The sequence below is a fragment of the Chlorocebus sabaeus genome, chromosome 2 (assembly GCF_047675955.1).
Source record: "Chlorocebus sabaeus isolate Y175 chromosome 2, mChlSab1.0.hap1, whole genome shotgun sequence".
Lineage (NCBI taxonomy): Eukaryota > Metazoa > Chordata > Mammalia > Primates > Cercopithecidae > Chlorocebus > Chlorocebus sabaeus.
The window spans coordinates 33,851,373-33,874,768 of NC_132905.1; the positions used below are offsets into that span (position 1 = coordinate 33,851,373).

Genomic DNA, 23,396 nt, shown 5'->3' on the forward strand with positions numbered 1-23,396 from the left:
TTATATGACTCCAAAGATTGAAATATTTACTGTATGACCCTTTATAAAAAATATGTGCTGACTCTGCTGTAGAGGAAATGATTTCCTAGAGAAAGAGACTACAACTGACCCCAAAGGTGCTACATTAGATAAAGAACCGCAGAGGAGAGAGCAAAGGTAGTTAAAAGTGTTAAGAAGGTTCCAGGCAGAGAACAGCATTCTGAGTTCACTCTAGTCTTTGAAGCACAGGTAATTTTTTTGTTCTTTACATTATTTCAGATGATAGAATAAGATGGAAAGTCTTTTTAAAGTGACATAGTTATTTATGTAGTCATCGTTTGCAGAAACCTTGTTAGAGGTTTTTGGTTTTGCAGTATTTGAAATAGCTCATGGTTTACACAGTGATCACTGAGTGTGGCACCATAGTGTGCAGAGTGCACAATGGCCAGACTGGTCCTTCTGTCATCAGGCGGGGCTGCACAGCATCTGCCTCACAGTGTTGTCTGATCCCCTTGACCACACAACCCCCCCGTCCTGTATCATTTTAATACCAGCTGTGGACCTTTACACTAGTTTTGTTTCTGAGTTGTAGGGCTACCCTCACTACTAAGAAAAGTCTGCATGTGTGCATGTGCATGCACCCATGTGCCTGTGTGTACATCTTAACCTCTGCCTGGATGCGAAAAGTCTTGTCTTTTTGTGTGTGTGTGTGTGTGACGGAATCTCGCTCTGTTGCCCAGGCTAGAGTGCAGTGGTGTGATCTCGGCTTACTGCAACCTCCGTCTCCTGGGTTCAAGCAATTCTTCTGCCTCAGCCTCCGGAATAGCTGGGATTACAGGCGTGCGCCACCACACCCAGCTAATTTTTGTATTTTTAGTAGAGACAGGGTTTCACCATGTTGGCTAGGCTAGTCTTGAGCTCCTGACCTCAGGTGATCTACCTGGCTGGGCAGGTGCTGGAATTACAGATGTCAGCCACTGCACCTGGCCAAAAAGTCTTTTCATCTGCCTTATAATTAACAATCGTGGTTTTGGAATTGTTAGAAAAATGTTGCTTACATTATTGTGTGACAGGTTGTACTAGTCTATGATAGTGTTATGTATTCTGTCTTCAGACATTTCTCTTTGTTATGAAATACTTTGTCATGTTACTTTGTGAGCAGCAGCACCGCCTGTGTGACTGCAGCTAATGCGGTGCTGTTGAGCTGACCTTTGTGTCGTGAGCCCCAGCTCTGTAAATCCACCGTGTTAGCAAAATGATGACCTCAGTTCAGAAGGTCCCAAATCAGGTTCTGAGATTTATGAGGAAGACTCAGAGAATTCAGCAGAGCTGTTTTACTCACAGTTAAGGGTTTTTTTGTTTTTCGTTTGTTTGTTTTTCAGAGAAAGGATACAGATTAAAATAAAAAATGGAAAAAGGCACAGAGTCAGGGTCTAGGAGACACCAGGCACAGGCTTGCAGCCATCCTCGTGCAGTGGAGTCATGGAGACAGTGTTCAGTTTTCCCAGCAGTGATACCTGGTAACACTCATTCAACCAGGGAAGCTCACCCAAGCCTTGGTGCCCAGTGTTTTTAAGTGGGGATCTGTTGTATAGGTATGGCTGACTGCCTGTGTGGCTAACTTTAGTTACTCACCAGCCCCTCCAGAGGTCAAGCTGACACTGTGTGGCCAAGTTTCAGGTAAAAAAAATATGTATAAACTGGAGAAGGGGCCTCATTATGTTGCCCAGGCTGTTCTTGAACCCTGGCCTCAAGTGATCCTCACACCTTAGCATCCCAGAGTGCTGGGACCACAGGTGTGAGCCACTGCACTGGGCCTAAAAAGACACATTTAAGAGGCAGAAACCCCAGGAGCTCAGGTTATCCCCCACATGCCAGGCAAGAGTCAACTCTTGCTTTGAAATGTATAGGGTTCGAACAACCCAGACATGCTGAGTTAATCTTTATTGTACATCACTGAATGCCACACCCCTCAGACACATACGTACTTTTTCTACCATTTCTTCCAACAAGTTGTTAAAGACATCCATAATCCATCGTAACAAATTCAACACAATGTAAATTTGCCAGTATCCCTTGTGAGGACTGAGGACGGAAGAGAAAGTTTTACCCAAAAGGTCATATTCAGTTACATTTGGTTTAGATCAGATATCAGCTTCCATCAGACGTTTACTTCCGTGGAAGGTAAGGGTGAACTGTGTCCCTTCTTTTGTTTAAGGGTATTGGACCCCAAACCCCTGTTACCTCCATGTGGAACACATGGAATCAGCATTTTCCCCATGTGGGATATCTTTTCATTTTATTTCTGTTAAGTACTTTGTTTGCTAGGTTATAAAAAATATTTTCAAATGAGGTACATGTCTTGGATTCCAAGAAATGACTGTAGAAATTCCAAGAAAAGATTCTTTGTGTGGTGTTTGAAACCAGAGCAGTTTTGAGGTTCTCTTGGGGAACTCAAGGCTACCTTGAGTTTTCTGTTTGGCTCAGATACTGCCTGAGTTCAGAACTGATGCTGGGGGTGATTGGAAGAGGCTGGACTCTAACCTAAAGTGACTGGTCTTTATGATGATTTTGGCTTAAAAACCATGCTACACTTAATGTTTTAAAATATTTTTTTTACTAGTGTTAGGGGAAAAAGAAGAAAAAAACCTGTCACCTAAACTATCAATACATTTTTAATGTTTTGTTTTTTAAACAGAATTCAAATCACTGTGTTTATATACTTCTGAATTTTCCTCTTTTCACCTAAGAGCAATAGTGTTTGGATAGAAAGGTATAGAACTTCAAAGTACAAAGATCCTGCAGGGATGAAGTAGGCTGGGAGGGGCAGATCAGTGTGCTGTCTCTTCGAAAGTGCTTAAAATTTTCTAAGATTTCTTCATCTGGGGCCTCTCGCAAGGACTGCTCATGCCAAGGTATCGTTTTGTGGTCTCAACCTGGGACCATCTCTGTCCATGCAGGAGGATCCCCAGGCCTGGGGAGAAGCTCTGAGCAAGTTTGGTGTTTTCGGGGATGAGTTGTTGACAAAGGACACTGACCTCCCAAATTCTGAGGATTGACCATCCCAGTGGGCGAGTGTACTTGAGCCCAAGAGTGTACTTGGCTTCAACGACAGCCAAGGCTCAAAACTGCAGGAAAATGGCAGCCACTTGATAAAGTTGTTTTTCTGTAATAGTGGCCTGCACGTGGCCAAGCTAACATTGGTGTTCAGGTTTAATGAGTACCTTCCTTTCTCCTTCTCACTCACAGAGCTCTCTCGCCGAGACCCTCGATAGCACTGGCAGTCTGGACCCCCAGCGATCGGACATGATTTATACCATAGAAGATGTTCCTCCCTGGTACCTGTGTATATTTTTGGGGCTGCAGGTAAGATGGTTTCTGTAGGATATGTAACTACCAGCAGGTGTTTGCGTTGTCTACCATCTGAAATTGTTTAAAAGTTCAAGTTTGATTTTTGTTTATTGAAGACTTTTATAAATTCCTCTTTTAAGAGTGATGAGTAGGGACAGCATGGTGGCTGATGCCTGTAATCCTAGCAGTTTTGGAGGCTGAGGTGGGCAGATCACTTGAGCCTAGGAGCTCAAGACCAGCCTGGGTAACATGGCAAAAGGCCACCTCTACAAAAAATACAAAAATTAGCCACGTTTGGTGGTGTGTGCCTATAGTCCCAGCCACTCAAGAGGCTGAGGCAGGGGGATCGCTTGAGGTTGAAGTTGCAGTGAGCTGTGATTGCACCACTCCACTTCAGCCTGCTTGACATAGTGAGACCCTGTCTCAAAAAAAAAATTAAAAAAAAGGGATGAATGGGAATTGTTGACATCATAGCAGGAGGAAGAAAAGAACAGGTAGAATGGATTACCAGGGAAAAGAAAGACGATGTTCAGGGGCACGCAAGAGCAGTGACATAAAGGAAGGCAAAGGAGATAGAGTTATAGAAAGAAGGAAGAATAGAGAAAGGAGAAAAGTTGAAGAGTAGAGAAAAGAGGAATTTATTTTCATCTCCCATCCCTGGCCTAGTTAACCCACCCAAAATCATAGTATCCTCTGCCATGAAACATGAGTTACCCTGAAAAGTGCCATGTCGGCCAGGACCTAAATGGTAGGTTTTCAGTCTTATTTTTTAAAGGAAGGGAAACTTGCCACAGTAGCGGCAGCTTTGTCTGCTACAGCTTCCAGTGGGAGGGGAGGGCAACCAGGCTCAGGGACAAGGTGGGTGGTGACATAGCTGATGCAGGCCTCCAGCATCTTTGATACCTCCCTCCTCTGTCTTCAGCACCCTTTTTTTCCCTTTCATAGGATTAACGCAGGACGTTTTGGAGAAAGGGGACAATGTGGGGAAGGTCTTTTCTTAGATGTACACCCCTGGGCTGTATTTGCTTTGGTTTTAAGTTGGACTCTGTTCTGAGGTCTGGTTTACTATTTTTCCCTTCTCAAGTGTGTGGTCCATTCAACTTAAGGTATCTCAGGTGCTGAGAAAATCCATCTTATTGTCCAGAGAGGTTTATTCACTCTGGGATGGGGCTGTGCCTGCCAACAGCTGGGTACTTTGGTCGAATTTCCAGTTGCCCCACCCTTCCCACACCCCCCTTCAGGTATCAAAGCACGTGGTAACCCCAACTGGCAGATGTCTGTTTAGTAGGGGAGGAGTCAGAGCCAAAGGAGCTGAGTGGCCTTGGCAAATAGTCTACTTTGGGCTGAGCATTCTGAACCAGATTCAGGAAACACACTTTTTGGAATGTTTATCCTATAAATGTTTCTGGCAGTCTTCCCTGGTCAGACAGGAGTGGGAAACCGTGCCTGCATCATGCCCTTCCTGACGGTTCAGAGAACATAAACTTGTGAGCAGCCCTGAGGCATCCTGAACAGGAATGTTTCACCTCAGGAAACTCCTTTACTGTTGGGCTTCTTGGGCTGCATGTGGCGTGTTTGGCGAATGTGGGCAGGAATGGGAAGCTGCTGGAAGAAAAGTAGGAAGTTTGCAGAACAGAAATAAGAACTGGTCAACGGGGGAAGGGAGGGAAGTGAGTCGTGAGTGCTGGGACTATCCTACCAGGGCTACAGGTGTGGTGTTGGGCAGGCATGGGGGGGGTCCCAAAGGAAGGTGGGATGGGGTTCTTTCTGGAAGATTCCCATGGCTACCATATGCCCTTAATCCTGCCCTGACTGGAACAGATGAATTCTTTGTTTTCAAAAACAATGCCAGCTCACAGAAAAAGACAGAAAACACTCCATGCGTATGTAACTTATGACGCTTATGTAACTTTAATCCCCAGACATGAAAGAACTTTTTTAAAGAAGTAGACTAATTAACTTAGAAATGTAGATGCAGAATTCTATATAAAATATTAACAGATCAAATTGCAGAAGAAAAATACAGCATGACTGACTAGGGTTTGTTTCAAGCATGCAAGAATAGTTCAGCACATCACAATTCATGATAACAGATTAGAGGAGAAAGGCCTTATGGTTTTAGCAATTTATGCCAGAAAAGCATTTTGGGGAAAAAGCCCCAAATATTTCTAATAAGAAATACATAATTAAAATGTCACTAGGGCTGATATTGAGTGTTTCCTTTGTGAGGTATGGATTCATCCAAGTAATAAGTAATAATGACAATGTGTAGTAAGACAAGAAAATGTAATAAAAAGGAGAAATGCAGCTGGGCGCAGTGGCTCATGCCTGTAATCCCAGCACTTTGGGGAGGCAGAGGCAGGCAGATTGCTTGAGCCCAGGTGTTTGACACCAGCCTGGCCAACACGGTGAAAACCCATCACTACAAAAAATACAAAAATTAGCTGGGCTTGGTGGTGAGTGCCTGTAATCCCAGCTACTTGGGAGGTTGAAGCAGGAGTATTGCTTGAGCCTGGGAGGTGGAGGTCACAGTGAGCCAAGATCGCACCATTGCACTCCGTCCAGGGCAGTGGGAACGAAACTGTCTCAACAACAAAGGAGAAATGCTGAAAAAGAAGGAAAAAAAAATGGCTTGCTCTAACAAACCAAGGAGATTCTTTATGGGGGCTATTTTTTAATGACAATAAAAGAGAAGAATTAGGATGAAATCAAGAATAAATGAGGAAGGGTTTACTGTTTCTCCTCTGACCCTTTTCCTGCCCACAGCACTACCTGACATGCTTCAGCGGCACGATCGCAGTGCCCTTCCTGTTGGCCGATGCCATGTGTGTGGGGTACGACCAGTGGGCCACCAGCCAGCTCATTGGGACCATTTTCTTCTGTGTGGGAATCACTACTTTGCTACAGACAACGTTTGGATGCAGGTGAGACTGGGGTACTAATGGGGGATGCCAAAGCCCCCAGAAGGCATTGAGCTGCGCCGTTTGCCTAGGGCTGTTTGCAAGGACAGAATGGAGGCAGGGGAATGTCCTAGTGGCCATTGGTCCCCACCCCCGCAGTGTTCCTCCCAATCATTTCCTCTCTTGGTGAACCGCACTACCACCGCCTTCCCCTACCCAGTCGTCCCAGCTGGAAACTCGGCCTCACCCTCCTTCCCCTGCCCCCTTGGCAAGTCATGCTTGCTCCCCAGCACCCCTCTGTGCCCCCATTCCTTGAGTTCAGACCGGAGTGTCCCACCAGGCTCCCTGTTGACTTCCCTGCGTCCAGGGCACTGCTCTTGGACTCACTTTGTGCCCCACACCCAGTGCCATCTTTCTACTTCCACACCCTCCTCAGGGTGAGCAACATTGCAGCTCTCCTCCCTTTTTACACACCAGGCTGCACCCAGCATTTAGGCTTGCCCTTGCTCTGCTCCACCTACATTTCCAGCCATGCCTCTGAGCCCTGTCTCCTGCCTTCCCTGGCCTCACTCCCGAGGGCCTACTGTCTATCTTCCTGTGTGTCTTCTCCCCACCCGCCTGGCACACACCAGCTCATCCTCCAGACCCAGCTTGTCCTGCCCTCCCGACTCTGTGGAGCCCTTCGTTGTTCTCTGAATTCCCACCTTGTTTTCATCCTTCCAGTGTGGCCCCTATTCCAGTTTGTCCTTTTTGTTTCTATGTCTTTTTCCCACGGTGCTTCCTCCTTGATGCCAGGGCTTTGGCTTGTTCACTTTTGCATTTCCAGCCACCAACTTAAATGGACATGGAGCTGGCACAGGAAGAAGAAACATCCTTATCTACCTTCCTACCTCCTCCTGCAAGCTTGCCTTTTCCTCTCCTTTCCTGCTCTTCTACCCTCTTCTCAGTGCAGCCTCTTACTTTACCCCAGGGCACTGCTCAGGAAGTGAAGCCTACTGTGGCAGGACTGTCCTAAGTTCACCGCCAGCTGTCTCTTGCTCTGTCAGAGACAGGCTGAGTAAGGCCTGGCCCTTCCTGCTGTGGGAGGTGGGTGTGAGCTGAAGTCAGGGACTGCATTCTGATGAGTTAGAATCCTTCGGGACCTCGGGGTTGCCCTAACACGGCACGGGGATAGGGGAGCCTTGGAGGGCCGTGAGCCATGTGCAGGTGTTCTGCTTGCCAGGGTGGGCCACACCCTGGAAGGGCAGTCCACAGGTCTGCTGATGGAAAGAAGCTATGTGGACTAAAGGCTTCGGGGCTGGCAAGCTCTTAGGGTTCCCAGATCCCAGCCCTTGCTAGTCTGTCCACAACCACCAAGCTGGTCTGACGGGAGGAGGGTCTCCTCAAGCCCGCCAGGGGGCAGGACAGGGATATCACTGACCAACTAGGGGGAGGCGATGTGGTCTGGGCCTTCCAAGAAGGGCTCAATCTGACTAGCACCCTCTTTCATTCTTTGGGCACAGCGTTCAGGGCTCTGTGCTTCAAGGCCAGAGTGCACGGCAAAGCTTTTGTTGGCTGGCTCAGGATCCTTACCTTGCCCATGGAGCACTGGCTCTCTGGAGAGACGTTCTTTTTCTAAACAGCTGACTTATCCATGGATTTGTAGGCACAATCCCTCTGTGAATTTGGTCAGTGTCTCTAGTTGAGCATTATTGGTTGACCTGAATAGGGAATGAAAGCTGTCTTTATTGCAGTGAAGTGTGCACCGTGTGCAGCTCTGCCCCAGCTCATGCCAAAGAGGCCAGGCCTGGCCAGCAGCTGAGCCTGATGGGCATAGTTGCTAATGGGACACAGAAGGGAGAGCCTGGGGGAACTTTGGGTAAATACTTTTGGTCACGGAGGGCATCATCTTGCCCACTGTTGGGGCACAAGACCTAAATCGAACTACCCAGGTCAGCATGGTTCACCTCCCTGCTGGCCTGGGGAGCAGTTTGAGCTGAGTGAGAACAGGAGAGGGCATTTGACACCCTACTGAGATGGCTCAGGGACCCAAAATGCAGAGCTGTGGCCTGGAGGAGGGTGTGTGTCCGTATGCCCCATGTCCACGAGGCTGGGTGAAAGCAGCCTTTCTTGCCGTGTTTGTGAGGAGTCAGAGTGAGTCCCCCATGACCTCTGGCTGTGCAAAGAATGGCAGCTCCACCCCTGCTTCCATCCTCCCCGCAGTGTGGCCATTTGCTTAGTCATAAATCAGGTAGTGCTGACTCTAATCACGTCAGCAACTGTGTGCTGCTGGGCAGGTGAGGGTGTGCTGGGGACTTTGGTGGGGTGTTGGGCTTATGATAGGGGTTTTCTGTGGTTGTCAGGGTGTGGGTGGTACTCGTCCTCTTAACCTGGACAAAACGAAAGAGTACTGGCTCAGCCCTGCAGATATTCAGTGACTGGTCTGTGTAGGTGTGGGACCTGGCTGTCGTGGGGAGCAACGGTGACATCGACGCACATGGCCTGTAGCACGAATGGCAGCACCATCAGGGAGATGCATTACATCCTCTAGGGGACTTGGTGGGAGTCCTGGAGGAGATGGGGTTTGAGACAGACCCTGGAGGCTCCAAGGGCTCTGCCCAGGAAGGCTGAGGGAGCAGCTTCCATCCCAGCAGGGGCAAAGGCAGGAAGTCACAGCCTGGCATGATCCCCCTGACCAAGCACACAGAGGCCGGAGCTTGGGACTTATCAACAGGCACAGGGAGCATTCAATGGCTTTGTTAGCAGGGGACACACCCTCTGGGGCTGTGCCTTGAAGGATGTTACTTAACCAAGTATAGGTGGTGAGGACCATCCCAGGGGATCAGTGACATCCATGAGAAAGGTGACGGGGCCCAGGCAAGCGTCAGGGGTGTGGGGTAGGAAGGTGACTGTGCTGGGGCTGAACTCATCCCCCAGTCTCACTCTTTCTCGTTCTGGGGGTCCCTTCCTGCTTTGAATCCTTAGCTGGAAAGAAGCAGCACAGAATGGAATGTGCTTCATGTGTCCTGATTAAAGAATCTTTCTAGCGGAGCGGCTTAGAGAGAGCCTTTGGGATGGGGGAGGGGAGCGCCCCTGCTGGTACCTTGTGGGTGACCCGGGCCCTCCAGGCTGAGGGGGGCTCTTGCTGTGAATCTTCTGAGCCTTCTGTGTGTTGCCTGCACCCCTTTCTTCCCCTCCGACCAGCAGGTGGGCAGTGAGCAGGGGCTCAGGTGGGAACTCCTGCTCTGCACGGCCTGAGACCGTGTTTGCAGACCTTCTTCTGCATGGGTCCTTAGCACGCTTGGGGGCTTGCTATGCGGGGGGGCTGCGTGTCTGAGACAGCGAAGGGGCATTGAGGCAATGAGACAAGCTGCTATTTCCCCCCTTGACTGGCCAGTCACCATGGGGGGCATGTTTGCTGCACCCCATGTTCATGTGTCTCCTCTTTTTTCATCCACCCCATGTCTCTCCACCCTCCATCCCTTCCTGTGGGAACTCAGACTCCTCCACCTGTCCTCTTCCCATCTTTTCACTAGGCCAGAAGAGGCCGGGCTACCTCGTCAGCTGCACCACCTTTCACAGCCTTGCCTCAGGTTTCCTGTGGGGTTAGTGAGGGAAGAGCAGAAATCCCCAAATGGCCAACTACTCCTTGAGCATATGCCCTGTTCCCATCCAGCAGAGCAAGGTTGGCAGCCAGACCTCAGTAGGGTGAGGCCCCCTCTGGTACTTGGACACCCAAATCTCACTCAGGACAGCATCTGTTCTAGGGGTGCTCACCAAGATCAGTGCTGCCAGAGCTGGACGCATGGCCATTGCAAGTGAAAGTCAGATTTTGGGATACTTTTATGGAATTCTAACCCCTTGGGTATCAAACCTACACTTGTGAGGATAGAGAGATGTTTACAGCATGTGGCGTTATGACCTTGGACAAGTGACCCCTCCAGCCCTGTTTCCTTTGTGAAAATGAAAGGAGGCTTCTCCCTCAGGTGTCCTGGGAATGATATATTTTGCCCTATTTTAATGAATCTATTGTGTTGTTGTAGATTATTTTGTTTCTTAAAATAGTTTTTGGGAGTTTTTGCATACGAAAATGTGAACTCGTATTTTAGATAGATCCATCATAGGCTGTGAATTATCATTTCTTTTAGACTTCTGTGTTTATTTTCTGTTCAAAAAAGGATGGAAGAAATGGCTAGAGCAGTTGGGGTAGAGAGGCTGCGAGCAGGGAGCGAGGTAGAGAGTAAAAGGCAGATGCAGCCGGGAGTGTGGGCCTGCCTCCCAGCAGCACCGCTGGAAGGATGGCAGATGGCCTCTGTGGGCTTTTGTGCATTGTGTGTTTGTTTTTGGAGAAGCTCACCACTCATTTCCTTAGGCTTAGAGCAGAAGGAAAAATTTTTCATGTCCAGCTTTTGTGATTTCTAAGACACAGTCTCAGACTTCTCCAGCTCCGGTCGTTCCCCTGTTGTGTTTCAGTTCTGTATCCAGCTTTGTGCATTTGACTGCCTCTTGCTGAGTACCCGGTATTTCTGTCGCACTGGATGTTGTGGGTGAAGGAAGCCTGAGGACAAATCATGGCCTGTGCCCTTCAGGGGCGGGCCCTCTATTCTGCAGAAGCGTCTAGAGTACAGGAAGGAATGAGGTGCTGTGGTCAAGTCATCCCCCTCGTTTCGCATGGGCTCTTGATCTGTGTGGAATGCTATCCTGGAAACCGGTTTCATTCTATAAAAATGACCAGAGTTGATGGGAAACCCGTGAAGGTGAAACAGGTGTGTGTCTTTGCAGACCTTACCCAAGCACAGAAGGCCGACCGTAGATGCCACAGCATGGGGGCACATTTCCCAAGGCTGACTGACTGAGACCACATGAAGCATGTCTGAGTTGTGCGGGCTGCAGACCCTTCTTCTTCACTGCACATCTCCCCTGGCATGAAAGTTTTCCTTTTCCTCCAGGGGCCGTTGTCTTTTTGCACTGGAGGTTGTGGGCCTTAGCCCCGGTTGTCGAGACCTTTAGGAGGCTTTGGTGCTTTCCAAGCCTTTGCTTAGGGAAAGGCAGCTTCCTCATGGCCCTTGCTCATGGCATTCCCTCTCCCTCTCCCTCTCCCTCTTCCTCCCTAACTTTTCCTCCTCCCTCCTCTTCTTTGACCTTGATCCCTTGAGCTTTGCATCAAGGAGGTCTTCATTACCGAGTTCCCCTGAGCGAGGATTCAACAGTTCTCATTTTGGTTGGTCTGTGATGTCAATTCCAGTTAACCTTTGTTCTGGGAATTAGTACAAAGCCTTTAAAATCCAGGGAAATGAGGGCAGCATTTCGAGAGTCCCCTAACCAGCCTGCAGCTGTCATTCTTTTGTGGCGACTCCGAGCTTCCCAGAGTTCCCACCCCGACCTTTGGTGTCTCTAGGGCCCTCCAAGACCCTGCCTCGCCGTCACCACACTGACTTGCCTACAGGCTGGTGGAAGGCGTCTTACGGTGTCTGAGGGGCCACCCTCAGCCTTTCACTCCAGGCCCTTCTTAGAGGCATCACTCTGGCCTCTGCAGCAAAATGAAGGATAGGATGTCCCTCTCAGAGGAGCCCCTCCTGGCCACTCTCAGGCCTGCTGTAGGCACACAGCACATTGATGTGCTGAGAAACGGTAGGGTTTGGCCAGGAGAGTCATTGTAGCTGGTTTAGGAACCTGGCCTCTAACCGGATTGCCCTAAGGAGAGAGAGTTCCTCTGTCTTCCATCCTGTCAGGTTCCTGGGGCCCGTAATGGAACCTTGTCCATGATACGTGCTCACTGAGTACAAGGGGTGGCTCCAGGAGACTTTAAGGTCTTAAATCTGGGGGCTTTGAACTCATGATTGTTTATGAAACTTAGAAGCACGGAGGGATGCGGTGATTAGATTGGGGCAGGGGAGACCCCGCTTCTTTTTCTGTATATGTATGTTGGGGTACAAGTGTAATTTTTTTTTTTTATTTTTGAGCCACTTGAAAGTAAAGTTGCAGGCTGGGCAAGGCGGTTCAGGGCTGTAATCCCAGCACTTTGGGAGTTTGAGGCGGGAGGATTGCTGGAGCCCAGGAGTTTGAGACCAGCCTGGACAGCATAGTGAGACTTTGTCTCTACAAATAATAAAAATAATTAGCTGGGTGTGATGGCGTGCACCTGTGGTCCCAGCTACTCAAGAGCCTGAGGTGGGAGGGTCACTTGAGCCCAGGAGATGAGGCTTCACTGAGCCACGATCAAGCCATTGCATTCCAGCCTGGGAGACAGAGCGAGATCCTGTCTAAAAAAAAAAAAAAGAAGTAAAGTTGCAGACAGCATGATGGCTCACCCCTACATACTCTCCTAGCAATGAGGGTGTCTGTTGTGTATCGCAGGAGACCATCTGTCACACCTAACAACATTAACAATCATTCTGTTTCATCATCTCATATGCAGTTTGTATTTAACTTCCCAGTTGTTCGTAAACTACCTTTCCCAGTTATTCCCTCTCTAAACCAGTCACCTTCGTGTGGTACCTTTGTTTGTTGTGTCTCTTTGCTGTCTCCACCTTTTTCCTCCCCACATCATCATCTTTTTTAAAAGATTCCAGACCTAGTGTCTCGTGAGTGTCTGATTTTGTCTCGATTGTGTCCCTGTCACATTGTTTGATTTGTCCCACAATCCCTTTCATTTGTTGTCAACCAGAAGATGGGGCTGGAGGCATGATTGATTTAGGGTAAACATTGTTGCCAAAATTACTGTGTAGTTGATCTCAAATCCTTTGTATTCTGTCATGTCAAGCAGGCAGGCACATAATGGCACATTATAGGGTTTTGTGCCCAAATAAAAAATTTTTACCATTCATTTAACTAAAAAAGAATTTAAAATTGTACATTAATATGGGAGACCGGACTGGGTGCGGTGGCTCATGCCTGTAATCCCAGCACTTTGGTAGGCTGAGGCGGGTGGATCACCTGAAGTCGGGAGTTTGAGACCAGCCTGGCCAACATGGTGAAACTCCGTCTCTACTAAAAATACAGAAATTAGCTGGGCATGGTAGCGGGTGCCTATATCCCAGATACTCGGGAGGCTGAGGCAAGAACAATTGCTTGAACCCAAGAGGCAGAGGTTGCAGTGAGCTGAGATAAGGTAGACCAGTGAGAATGCAGAGGCGATGACCTTGGCTGAGGGTCTCTGCCCTGTCTTCCCTGCCAGCTGTACTGAGTCCTTGGACGCAGAGGCAGCTGGGCTCCCTTTCCATCATTCAGTAGTCACGCAACTTTGGACAAACTTTCCCCAGATAAGTCTCTCCAAGCCCTGTTTCCTCAATGGTAAACTAACCATAAGATTGTTAGTGAGCGGGACACCATGGCTTATGCCTACAATCCCAGCACTTTGGGAGGCCTAGGTGGGAGGATCATTTGAACCCCGAAGTTCAAGACCAACCTGGGCAACATAAGGAGACCTTGTCTCTACAGAAACATAAAATAATTTAGCCAGGTTGGTGATGCACACCTGTGGTCCCAGCTACTCGGGAGGCTGAGGTGGGAGGATTGCTTAAGCCCAGGAGGTCAAGGCTGCAGTGAGCTGTAATTTGTGCCACTACACTCCAGCCTGAGTGACAGAGCGATACCCTGTCTCAAAAGGAAGATTGTTAGCGAGCATCAAGTGAAATGATGCCTGGTACCTGTCCACACTCAGTGACTGACTCTGTTTATCTTAGTTTTCTCCACTGGGAGGGAAGGAGGCAGGTACTGTAGTGGGTGTGCAGCGAACAAGGGCTGGGCAGCCTCTTGGAGCAACGCGGACCTGATGAGTGCAGCAGGTCTTGGGGTTGGCCACACTGCCAGTGTCCCCGGCCAGGGTGGGCCCCACTGACCCTGGAATCTGTGTCAGAGGCCATCAGAAAACTGTAAGGCATTTGATCCAGTCCCTCCTGAGGCTGGAGACCGTCTTGCCTCAGCCGAGCTTGTTCTCTAGGGTGGGTCTACTTGCTTTTGTCCCTGCAACTCTAGCTTTTCTGGGTGGTCTCCCTTCAGTTACTCCCCCCTTGCTCTGTTAGCTGGTATTTGTGATGTTTCAAGGGCCTAGGAATCTGATTGAGTCCTATTGTTACATGTAAGTTTAATGAATTTGGTTCTCTACAATTTTTCTTCTTCGACTGGCAGGTCCTTCTTGTCCCAAACATTTCCCCAGGCTCTGAATTGTTCATCCTCCTCCTCATGGCCTTCTGCTTCCACCACCTCTGCTCCCCTAACCCCCATTCTTCCTTTTTAGGCAGGTGACTGCCCTGGCAAAAGCAGCTGTACACAGGAGTGAACAGTACTTATCACCAAATAAGGATGGAAGCTCTTTTCCTGTTTTAAATTTGGGGAGTTTTTTCAATATTTGGCATGACTCTGGTGTTTTAAGGAATATGTCATCATCTCCTTGCCTCTGCTGCCCCCACCCCCCTAAGTCCCACCCCCTGAAAACACTTGATAGACTGATAGAGTTTTTTAAAATGTCGCCTCTATTGAGGGGCAGTAGATACGCAGTAGAATTCACCCTTAAGCTGTACAGTTAGATGAGCTTATACCGATGTGTGCAATCACATCACCATCACCATGAACAGATAGGACAGTGCAAGCTACTTTCCAGCAGTTCAGCCAGTCAGTGGATGGATGGATGGATGGATGGATGGATACAGTAAATGATAGAACATGTCATCAATTAAGAAAAAGTTTTCTTTAACACATTGTGTCTTTCTTTTCTTTTTGAGATGGAGTCTCACTCTGTTGCCCAGGCTGGAGTGCAGTGGCGTGATCTAGGCTCACTGCAACCTCCACCTTCCGTGTTTAAGCGATTCTTCTGCCTCCGCCTCCCAAGTGGCTGGGATATAGGTACCTGCCACCACGCCTGGCTGATTTTTGTGTTTTTAGTAGAGATGGGGTTTCTTTATGTTGGCCAGTCTGGTCTCGAACTCCTGACCTCAGGTGATCCTCCTGCCTCGGCCTCCCAAAGTGCTGGGATTACAGGCATGAGCCACCATGCCTGGCCTTGCTTTTCCTTAAGAGTACTTTTTACACACACTCCTAGTGGTAGATTCAATAATGAACCTATAGCTCCTCAAAGCCAAACCTGTTACATCTCTTAGGGATTATTTTTCAAAAAATTTTCCTGCAGTTTAGACTCTTGAGTGTTCCTTTGACAATGCAAGGTTTTGTACCAACTTTGGTGGTTGTCTTGTAGATTAAAAAGCCAGGCACAGAGTATATATGCTCTGCGTTGGTGAATTTTGTTTTTGTTTTATTCAGTTTCATTAACAGTTTAGTTCTGGGCAGATGCATTTTGTACCTTCATGGTGCTTCCCATAGGAACCATTGGCTTTTAAGCTTTCTCTGATGGCACCATAGGAGGACTGCAAGCTGCCTGGCGACTGGAGGCTTATCTGGGTGAATCATGAAAACCTGTGCACATTTCATCCCCAGCTCTGAGCCCTTTTAATCTAATCACTACTCTTCCAAATTTGCAGTCAAAATCAACTTGCCAGAAAGACTTAACCTCTTATTTTTAGTTTAATAGAATTCCTTTCTGAGAATATTTGTAAATAGCCCCTTCATTTCATTAAGTATTCATTGGTGCTGAGGATACATGGTGGGTCAAGACGGTGGGTGAAGCCAATCCACTTCCTACTATCGGGATGCCTACCTCAAAGTTGAGGTGGGCAGGACAGCTCATGGGAAGTGCACTAGCACAGACAGCAGCAGCCCGAGGAAGGGAGCAGATAGAGGCTGGGCGCATGTGGAGATCTGATTCAGGCTGGCTCGTCATTCGAGCGGATGCCAAAGGGAATTAAAGAGCAAAGACGACACACAGAGCCATGCCACAGCCTGTTGGGATGTCCTCGGTGGCTTGGTTCCTTCCAGACTGAGAATAGCTTCAGGGTTAAGGTCACCTCTCCCAGTTCTCCTACAGTGGTCCTTTCAGAGCAGGTCCTTCACTCGTTTTCCTCTTGCTGCAGGAAGAACACAGGGCATCTGTCATTTGGTCCCCACTGACCTTCACCATATGAGCTCCCTGTGCTTTCGCCCAAGTGGAGAATCTGCAGTCCTCTGAGGGTTCCTGGGTCCGTCCTGTGGCTCATGTTTTGCACCTCCCCTCTCTCTGCCCGGAATACCTGAAACCCTCACACACATGGCGAAGCACTTCTCGTGCTTTAAGACTCGCTTAAGCGACTGCACCTGCAGAGCCCCACAGCATTTCACACCATCACATCACCGCCCCTCGTATGTGACCGTGGTTAGTGTCTTCTTCACGCAGCAGAAACAGAAGGGCTCAGGAAGTGTTTTCCATTGTCGTATCTGCTTATAATTGTGCTGGTGTGAAGCAGATAGCCAAGAATCGTTTATAAAGTGACAAAATGATAACTCCCTTTACCTGGCACAGGGGTTGTCAGTCTCAGCCACCCCTAGAAGGCATTGTTGAAAATGCAGATTTGGTGCCACCCACCCCTGAATCTGGCTAACCAGGACAAGACGCAGAAATCTCCACATTTAACCAGCACTCCCAGAGAACCCTGAAGCAGCTTCCTGGTAACTTGGGAGGTGACTTGCAAAAATCTTGACAAAAAGCCCTAAGTTGTAGGGGAACACATTACAGATTCAAAGGAGATCCTGGAATATTTACTGGAGGAGGTGATATTTTCTCTGTGCCTCAAATGACAAATGAAAACTGAACTCGTATGAAGGAGCTGGTGAGAGATACCAGGCTGGGAGTGGGGTTCAGGTTACCTGGGCGCCAAGCTGGACATGGCGGGGCTCTGGCAGGGTTTTGAATAACGTAAGGACTGTGGGGGAGTTGCTAGGTTCCCTTGCTGTCCTGAGGCTGGAGCCTGACGTGGGATCTCATCATGTCACAGTTGCTGGTCTGCTCAGGATTTTGTTTTTTAAACTAATGTCTAGTGGCCACTATTAACTGTGAGAATTTCCAGCTGCAGAAACCCACTGCCTCTTCACATATTTAAGATATATTTTCCCTGTAGACAGGTCAGAAAAACTTCTTTTGTAGAAGGCCAACAGTAAATAGCCTAGGCCTTGCGTGCCTCTGTTAATGTGCTGAGCTCCACTGTGACCGCGTGAAAGTGGCCGTTGACCATGAGTAAATAGATGGCTGTCCTCTGTTCTAGTACAGCTTTACTTACAAAACAGGTAGCACCCCAGATTTGGCCCACTAGCTAGTTTGGCAGCCCCTGGTGTAAAGAAAAGCACAGTTTAATGTATTTCCTTTCCAGTCTTTAGTACAAAATAAAAGAGCGGGCAGTCTTCTTGGCCTGGGGAGACCCACCTGGGTGCCTGAGGTTTACGTGGTCATAGGGGCCATACTCTGGGTGCAGAGAGAAGAGCTGAGAATTGACCAGCTTCACACTGGGCAAGCACCTAAAAAAGTCACTGTTATCACCTTCAGTCGTTTTCTTGGAAAACTGGCTTTGTTAATTGTGATCTAGGGAAGCTCTCGTTTGTTTAACGTGTTCATATGCTCTTGTTGCAACTTTCCCCGAGAATGTTTCAGTCAAGCCAGTGACAGAGCCCACACTTAGTGCTGGCGTCTTAACAGCTTGTGTCAGGCGATGTTGCCTGGCTAGATGTGAACACGTAATGCTGGCATGAGCAGCCCTTTCCAGATTGTCTCGGGAGACTTTTTCTATCGTCATCTATTTCAGGGGAGCCCAGGGTCCCAGCAGCTCGCAAATGAGCGAGTGTCTTTGCAGCAGCGCTCTCGGGACCTTTAGTCCTAGTTAAGCCATCAAATGCCCACCCCGACAGGTGGCCAGGTCAGGTTCAGGCTGAGGTCTGACTGAAGAGTGGAAGCCAGATCCAGTCTTTCCTTTTGCCATTTCCAGTGAATCACCAATGCGGTGTGATGTGTGATGGCCACATTCCTAAGGATAAAATCTCTAAACGCAGTTCACCATTTGTATTCCACTGCCCTAGGATGCATTGGTTGAAGTCGGAAACCATAGTAAACCAAATGGCATTTGGACCATTCCATACAGCATCCATCCCTAATTATATGTTGTCCTTTCAGTACAGTCCTGAAAATTTGTGCTTATGGAATACTTAGAAGTCAAACAGTGTTTTCCCTTTGACATACATTCCCACTTCAGGTGTCCTTCACTTCTGCTATCCTCTGGGCCCCTCTGGCAGGTAATTATAACTGGATGGTTATTGAAGGGCATGCCTATGGGAGTGGCCATCAGCAATGCATCCGGTTTGTGTGGTGTAGCCTGCCTCTGTGCCTTAAAGCCAGCACCCTGCATACTCTGGGTTGATGTCATTGCATGATTAAACAGCCAGGAGAGCATCTGTAACAAGGACGTCTTGACCTCCCTGGCTCAGAATGGTGTGTGCTGGGCTCTGGACTTGCAGCGAGACTGCTTGTTCTTTAGCCAGAGCCAGTTGGATTTCTCAGTCCAGTTCCTGTTTCACTGTGGGTAGGACTTGCTGCCAGACTGCTCAAAGGGAAAGATGCTGGGTCCCTGTGTCACTGGCAAGGCCACTGACTAGGCTCCCTGGGGCCTTGCAGGATTTGGATGTGTGAGAGTTCCCAGCCCTGCAAACAGGAGGAGCCAGTTTAATATTTTACCCTCAAAATTATATTTAAAATAGTGATTAAGTTCTGATGCTAACCCATAAAGCCACTTTAATGTGACTTAGCTGAAATGCTGTACATTTTCATTAAAAAATGGTAGTCTTTTTGAATAGCTTAAGTGTTCGTGAAGTCAATGTGAAATATCTAAAATATAATCAAATCATGTCATTTGAGGATCTCTGCATTTAGTTTGAGGATGTGGGCAGCAAATTTAATGGAGATTCTGCAAGTTTTCTGGGCCCTTTAAAATATGTTCGAATACCTTTAAGTATTTTTATGATTAAGCAGAATATTATGTCTGCTATCACGTTGTAACTTACAGCTCTGTAGATCTAGATCACTATTATGATTTATCTGTAATTGGTGATTAGGGCAATTTTTGATTCACAAAATGAAACAACGGAGGGAAATTTTTTCCTATGATAACCAATAATAATTTTAAAGGGAGGAGGAGGGAGGTAAAAAAGCTGAAATACACTGATGTTTAAAAAGGAGTTTATAAGCTCAGCAGGGAAGAGGGAACCTCAAATGCCCGCAGTCCCCCACCTGCACGAGGAAAGGTGGTGATGGCAGGGGCTGGTGTTGGGGTGTTGGCACTGACCACGGGGCCCACCCTGGAGCTGCCTGGGTGGGAGGAGAGTGGCAATGGGGAGGATGAAGAAGCCACTGGCTGTGGCTGCATGGCACAGGAGACCTTTGCAGACTGGGGCTTTTTCTTCTAGGTGTGCCTGCATTTACTCATGTGCTGTATGTCTATGGAAAAGACTGTTAAGCTGTCAAATAGTGAACTACCTCGGTAGTTCCCGATGCTGTGATCATGGTTTTGGTCTCGTTTCTTTTAGGTTACCCCTGTTTCAGGCCAGTGCTTTTGCATTTTTGGCCCCTGCTCGAGCCATCCTGTCTTTAGATAAATGGAAATGTAACACCACAGGTAATTGCAGTTATTTCCACATATGTCATTGGGGTCCCTTAATGCAGGTGTAAAGGGAGGCCTGGACATGCTGCCCTCAGCAGCGCTAAATCCTTTCTGGAATTAGGGACAAAGCACACAAACCCACAAACAGCTTAGAATGCTCCATCTGTGGACCGTGTCTGTCTCTCTCTTTCTATCCACTTGTTCATCCCTAACCCTAGAGCAAGAAAGGATCAGAATTGACCTCATTTCTCTGTTAATGAAATTGACAAACATGGGAACGGAATAGAAAAATATTTGTGCTATTTTTCTGCCTCTCTCTTTCAGTGGATTTTAGGACCCACCAGTAATCACTCTCTTTGCTGCGTCAGCATCCCTTCTCTGAAACGTCTTTGCTTTTTAAGGATCTGGCTACTGTGGTTTGCTGCAAATGACTTTCATTCCCCTTCCTTAGTGATTGCAAAGATCCTTAAGGAACCCGATAAGGTCAGGAAAAGATAGGGAATTTGAGAAAATCAGAGTCAGACCTGTACTCTTAAAAATACAATTACATTTTGACCTTCTAGGAGCAAAGTTTTCCAGCCTTCATTTCCTTCCTTGCTCCTAGGAGTTACTTTGTGACCACTGATTTGATCTGGGAACTGGAAAAGGCCCTCTGTTTTATCTAAGTTTTTCAAACCTCAGTCCAGCAACCTTGCTGTCGGGCATTTCAGTGAGCTGTGTGCAAAGGTTGGTTTTTTTTGTGTGAGGCTGGTGCTAGTAACGTGTATCACCACTTCAGTTAGCTTTTGACAGTTTGGGGAGCTCTCAGTCGATGAATTCATTTGGTTAAATTAGCATTTGAGGATCCACCTTTCAGTAAGATAAGCTGTACTGTTAGAGGTTGAATTTTAGGGATGGGGATTGACACAGATACAGTAAAAACAGGCAGAAAATTCTTCTTAAAAGGTAAAATGAGTATGTCATGTGAGACATCAGTGTCACTCCAAGAAAAACTTTGTTTTTGTTTTCAAGATGTTTCAGTTGCCAATGGAACAGCAGAGCTGTTGCACACAGAACACATCTGGTATCCCCGGATCCGAGAGGTAAAAGACAAGCGTTGTCTGCTTTTGGCTTCTTCATGTTTCTTCTCAGCTTCAATGTTGGTTGACCCAGGAAATAGCAGTTACTTTTACTGAGCACTTCTTTTCTTTTTCAATTACTGATATGCTTATTTCTCTTGTTAAAGTAAATGTAGTTAAGCAACACTCTAGAATAAAGCATATGGAAATGCTTTGGGCAACCAGAAGAAATGGTTTCCTCCCTCCTGCACACCCACAGACCTGTCCACTCACACCCGCCAGCACAACTAGCTGAGGTTGGTAGCTCCCTGGACAGAGCTACAGAGGCTCATCATCGACAGATAGAATTGTTCACTCTGGCCTCAGCGTCTGCCTGTGTTCATTGAAAGAGCTAAAGATATTTGTCTGCCAAAGTGCAATTGAACAGAAGCAGACATGAAGTACGGCTGACAGTGTATTAATGTTTTCCAAAACCTGTGAGATAATTCGCCATCAGTTCAGAATGAGCACAGATGTGGCCATTCTGCACACTAAAAGCATCCCTTTAGAATTTCTGTCAACAACACTGTCTTGTTGATGTCCTGGGGGCTCACTCTTTAAAGCTGAGAGTCTTTATGCTGCAGTGTTCCTCTAAGGCTGGTCTTTAAATGTTGTGTTTCTTAAATGGGAATTACAAATTTTTGCCTGCATCATTTAGCAGTGGAAAAGGCATGTGGGCCGTGTGTCTAGGACCCATTTCTGTAATACACCTGCCTCAGGAATGCAGGCCCCAGTTAGCGCCCACTGAAGTTTCTTGTCAGGTCCTGGGGGATTTTCCAGCTGTCTCTCCCAAGTTAGATAATGTAATAACTTACTGCCTTGCAGAATTATCAGTTGTGGTTGTAGGTGACATTCTGATCGTGCAATGTACAAGCAGCTCACTCTCATGTCTGTGCCATCTCTTGTTGCAGATCCAGGGGGCCATCATCATGTCCTCACTGATAGAAGTAGTCATCGGCCTCCTAGGCCTGCCTGGGGCTCTGCTGAAGTACATCGGTCCCTTGACCATTACACCCACGGTGGCCCTCATTGGCCTCTCTGGTTTCCAGGCAGCGGGGGAGAGAGCCGGGAAGCACTGGGGCATTGCCATGCTGTAAGTGGAAACATCTCTCCTCGTCCCACCACTGCGGGGCAGCCTTTAGGAACATTCACGTAGACTTCAGGAGATAATGTTTTCCAACAGTAAGAATGGTCTGACAGTTTCAACTTTATTTGCTTCAAGCTAGGGAATAGTCAAAGGGTTTTTGACCCAGAGTTTGCGAAGTGACATACAGTTGAGGTATTATAGAGACAGACTTAGCAGCCGTATGAAGAGTGTGGGTTGTAAGGTTTTAAGCTTTGGTAATGGGGTAAGGTGGTGGCACCATTTGTTTTTGACTTTTGAGGTCTTGCCAAGTCTCATGTGCATGGTGACATACTGAGAAGCCAATTTTTTTTTTTTTTTTTTTTTTTTTTGAGACCGAGTCTTCCTCTGTCATCCAAACTGGAGTGCAGTGGCACAATCTCGGCTCACTGCAACCTCCACCTCCCGGGTTCAAGCGATTCTTCTGTCTCGCCCTCCCGAGTAGCTGAGACTACAGGCACATGCCACAACACCCGGCTGAGTTTTTTTTTTTTTTTTTTTTTTTTTTTTTAGTAGAGACGGGGTTTCACCATGTTAGCCAGGATGGTCTCGATCTCCTGACCTCGTGATCCGCCCGCCTCGGCCTCCCAAAGTGCTGGGATTACAGGGGTGAGCCACCGCGCCCGGCCGAGAAGCCAAATTTTTATATCATGAGACTCAAAAATATTCAGAGTGGCAGGAGTCTGGAGTATTTCCAGAGAAGTTGCGGGAAAGGTCTGTTGGCATTGATGATGAGGCTCTTCTCCCCACACCACACTGAGCTCTGCACTCCTGATGGGTGGGTGGTTGGGGGAGCGACATGGTTTCTGCCGGGGTCCTGCTAGTCAGTGCCTGTCCTTTTGTATAGAATGTCACATCCATTAAAGATGTCCCTTGCCCTTTAAGTAAAGTTAACATTTTGTGTTAACGAAGTCACAGGGGAGTTTGATAATATTACTGATTATTAGAGCCACAGAACTCTTTGTAACACAGAGCCCACATTCTCTGTGTGTCTGCAGAGCATGTTTAAGAATTGATTATGTGTAGGTGTATGGTTCCATTACTCTAGAATTTAACCAGCCAGTAAAATTCCTAAAACAAAATAAGTCATCACATAAGAGGATTTTTCATTTGTTTTGTTTTGTGAAATATTCTGCAGTTATTTAATAACAGGTGGTATTTATTGATCTTTTACTATGCATCAGTCCTTTATATAACACTTGTATATAGTATCAGATAAAGTACATCCTAGTGTTATCCCATTTAATAGCAGAGGACACTGAGCACCACAATGTAATGTTATTTGCCCAGAGTCATACAGTGAGTTAAGTGGCCAACGTGGGTTTCGAAACCCAAGTGTTGGAAATGGGCCTGAACCCATCCTACTCAATCCTGTTCTGTGTATTAGAACATGACGTACAAATAAAAGTGAACCATAGCAGAATTGTTTTCTACACTTTACAAATTAAGGTGTGTGAAA

General features: G+C 47.5%; 1 protein-coding gene across 8 annotated transcripts in view; it reads left to right on the top strand.

Annotated features, from left to right (window-relative positions):
- Positions 1 to 23,396, top strand: part of SLC23A2 (solute carrier family 23 member 2) — a 147,993-nt gene that overhangs the window by 94,240 nt on the left and 30,357 nt on the right. For all 8 annotated transcript variants that reach the window (XM_008018966.3, XM_037990682.2, XM_037990684.2 and 5 more), the window contains 5 exons: positions 3,229 to 3,345; positions 6,097 to 6,254; positions 19,644 to 19,732; positions 20,729 to 20,799; positions 21,726 to 21,907. In XM_008018966.3, the coding sequence (XP_008017157.1) occupies positions 3,229 to 3,345; positions 6,097 to 6,254; positions 19,644 to 19,732; positions 20,729 to 20,799; positions 21,726 to 21,907 (617 nt within the window). The remainder of the gene's footprint in view (positions 1 to 3,228; positions 3,346 to 6,096; positions 6,255 to 19,643; positions 19,733 to 20,728; positions 20,800 to 21,725; positions 21,908 to 23,396) is intronic.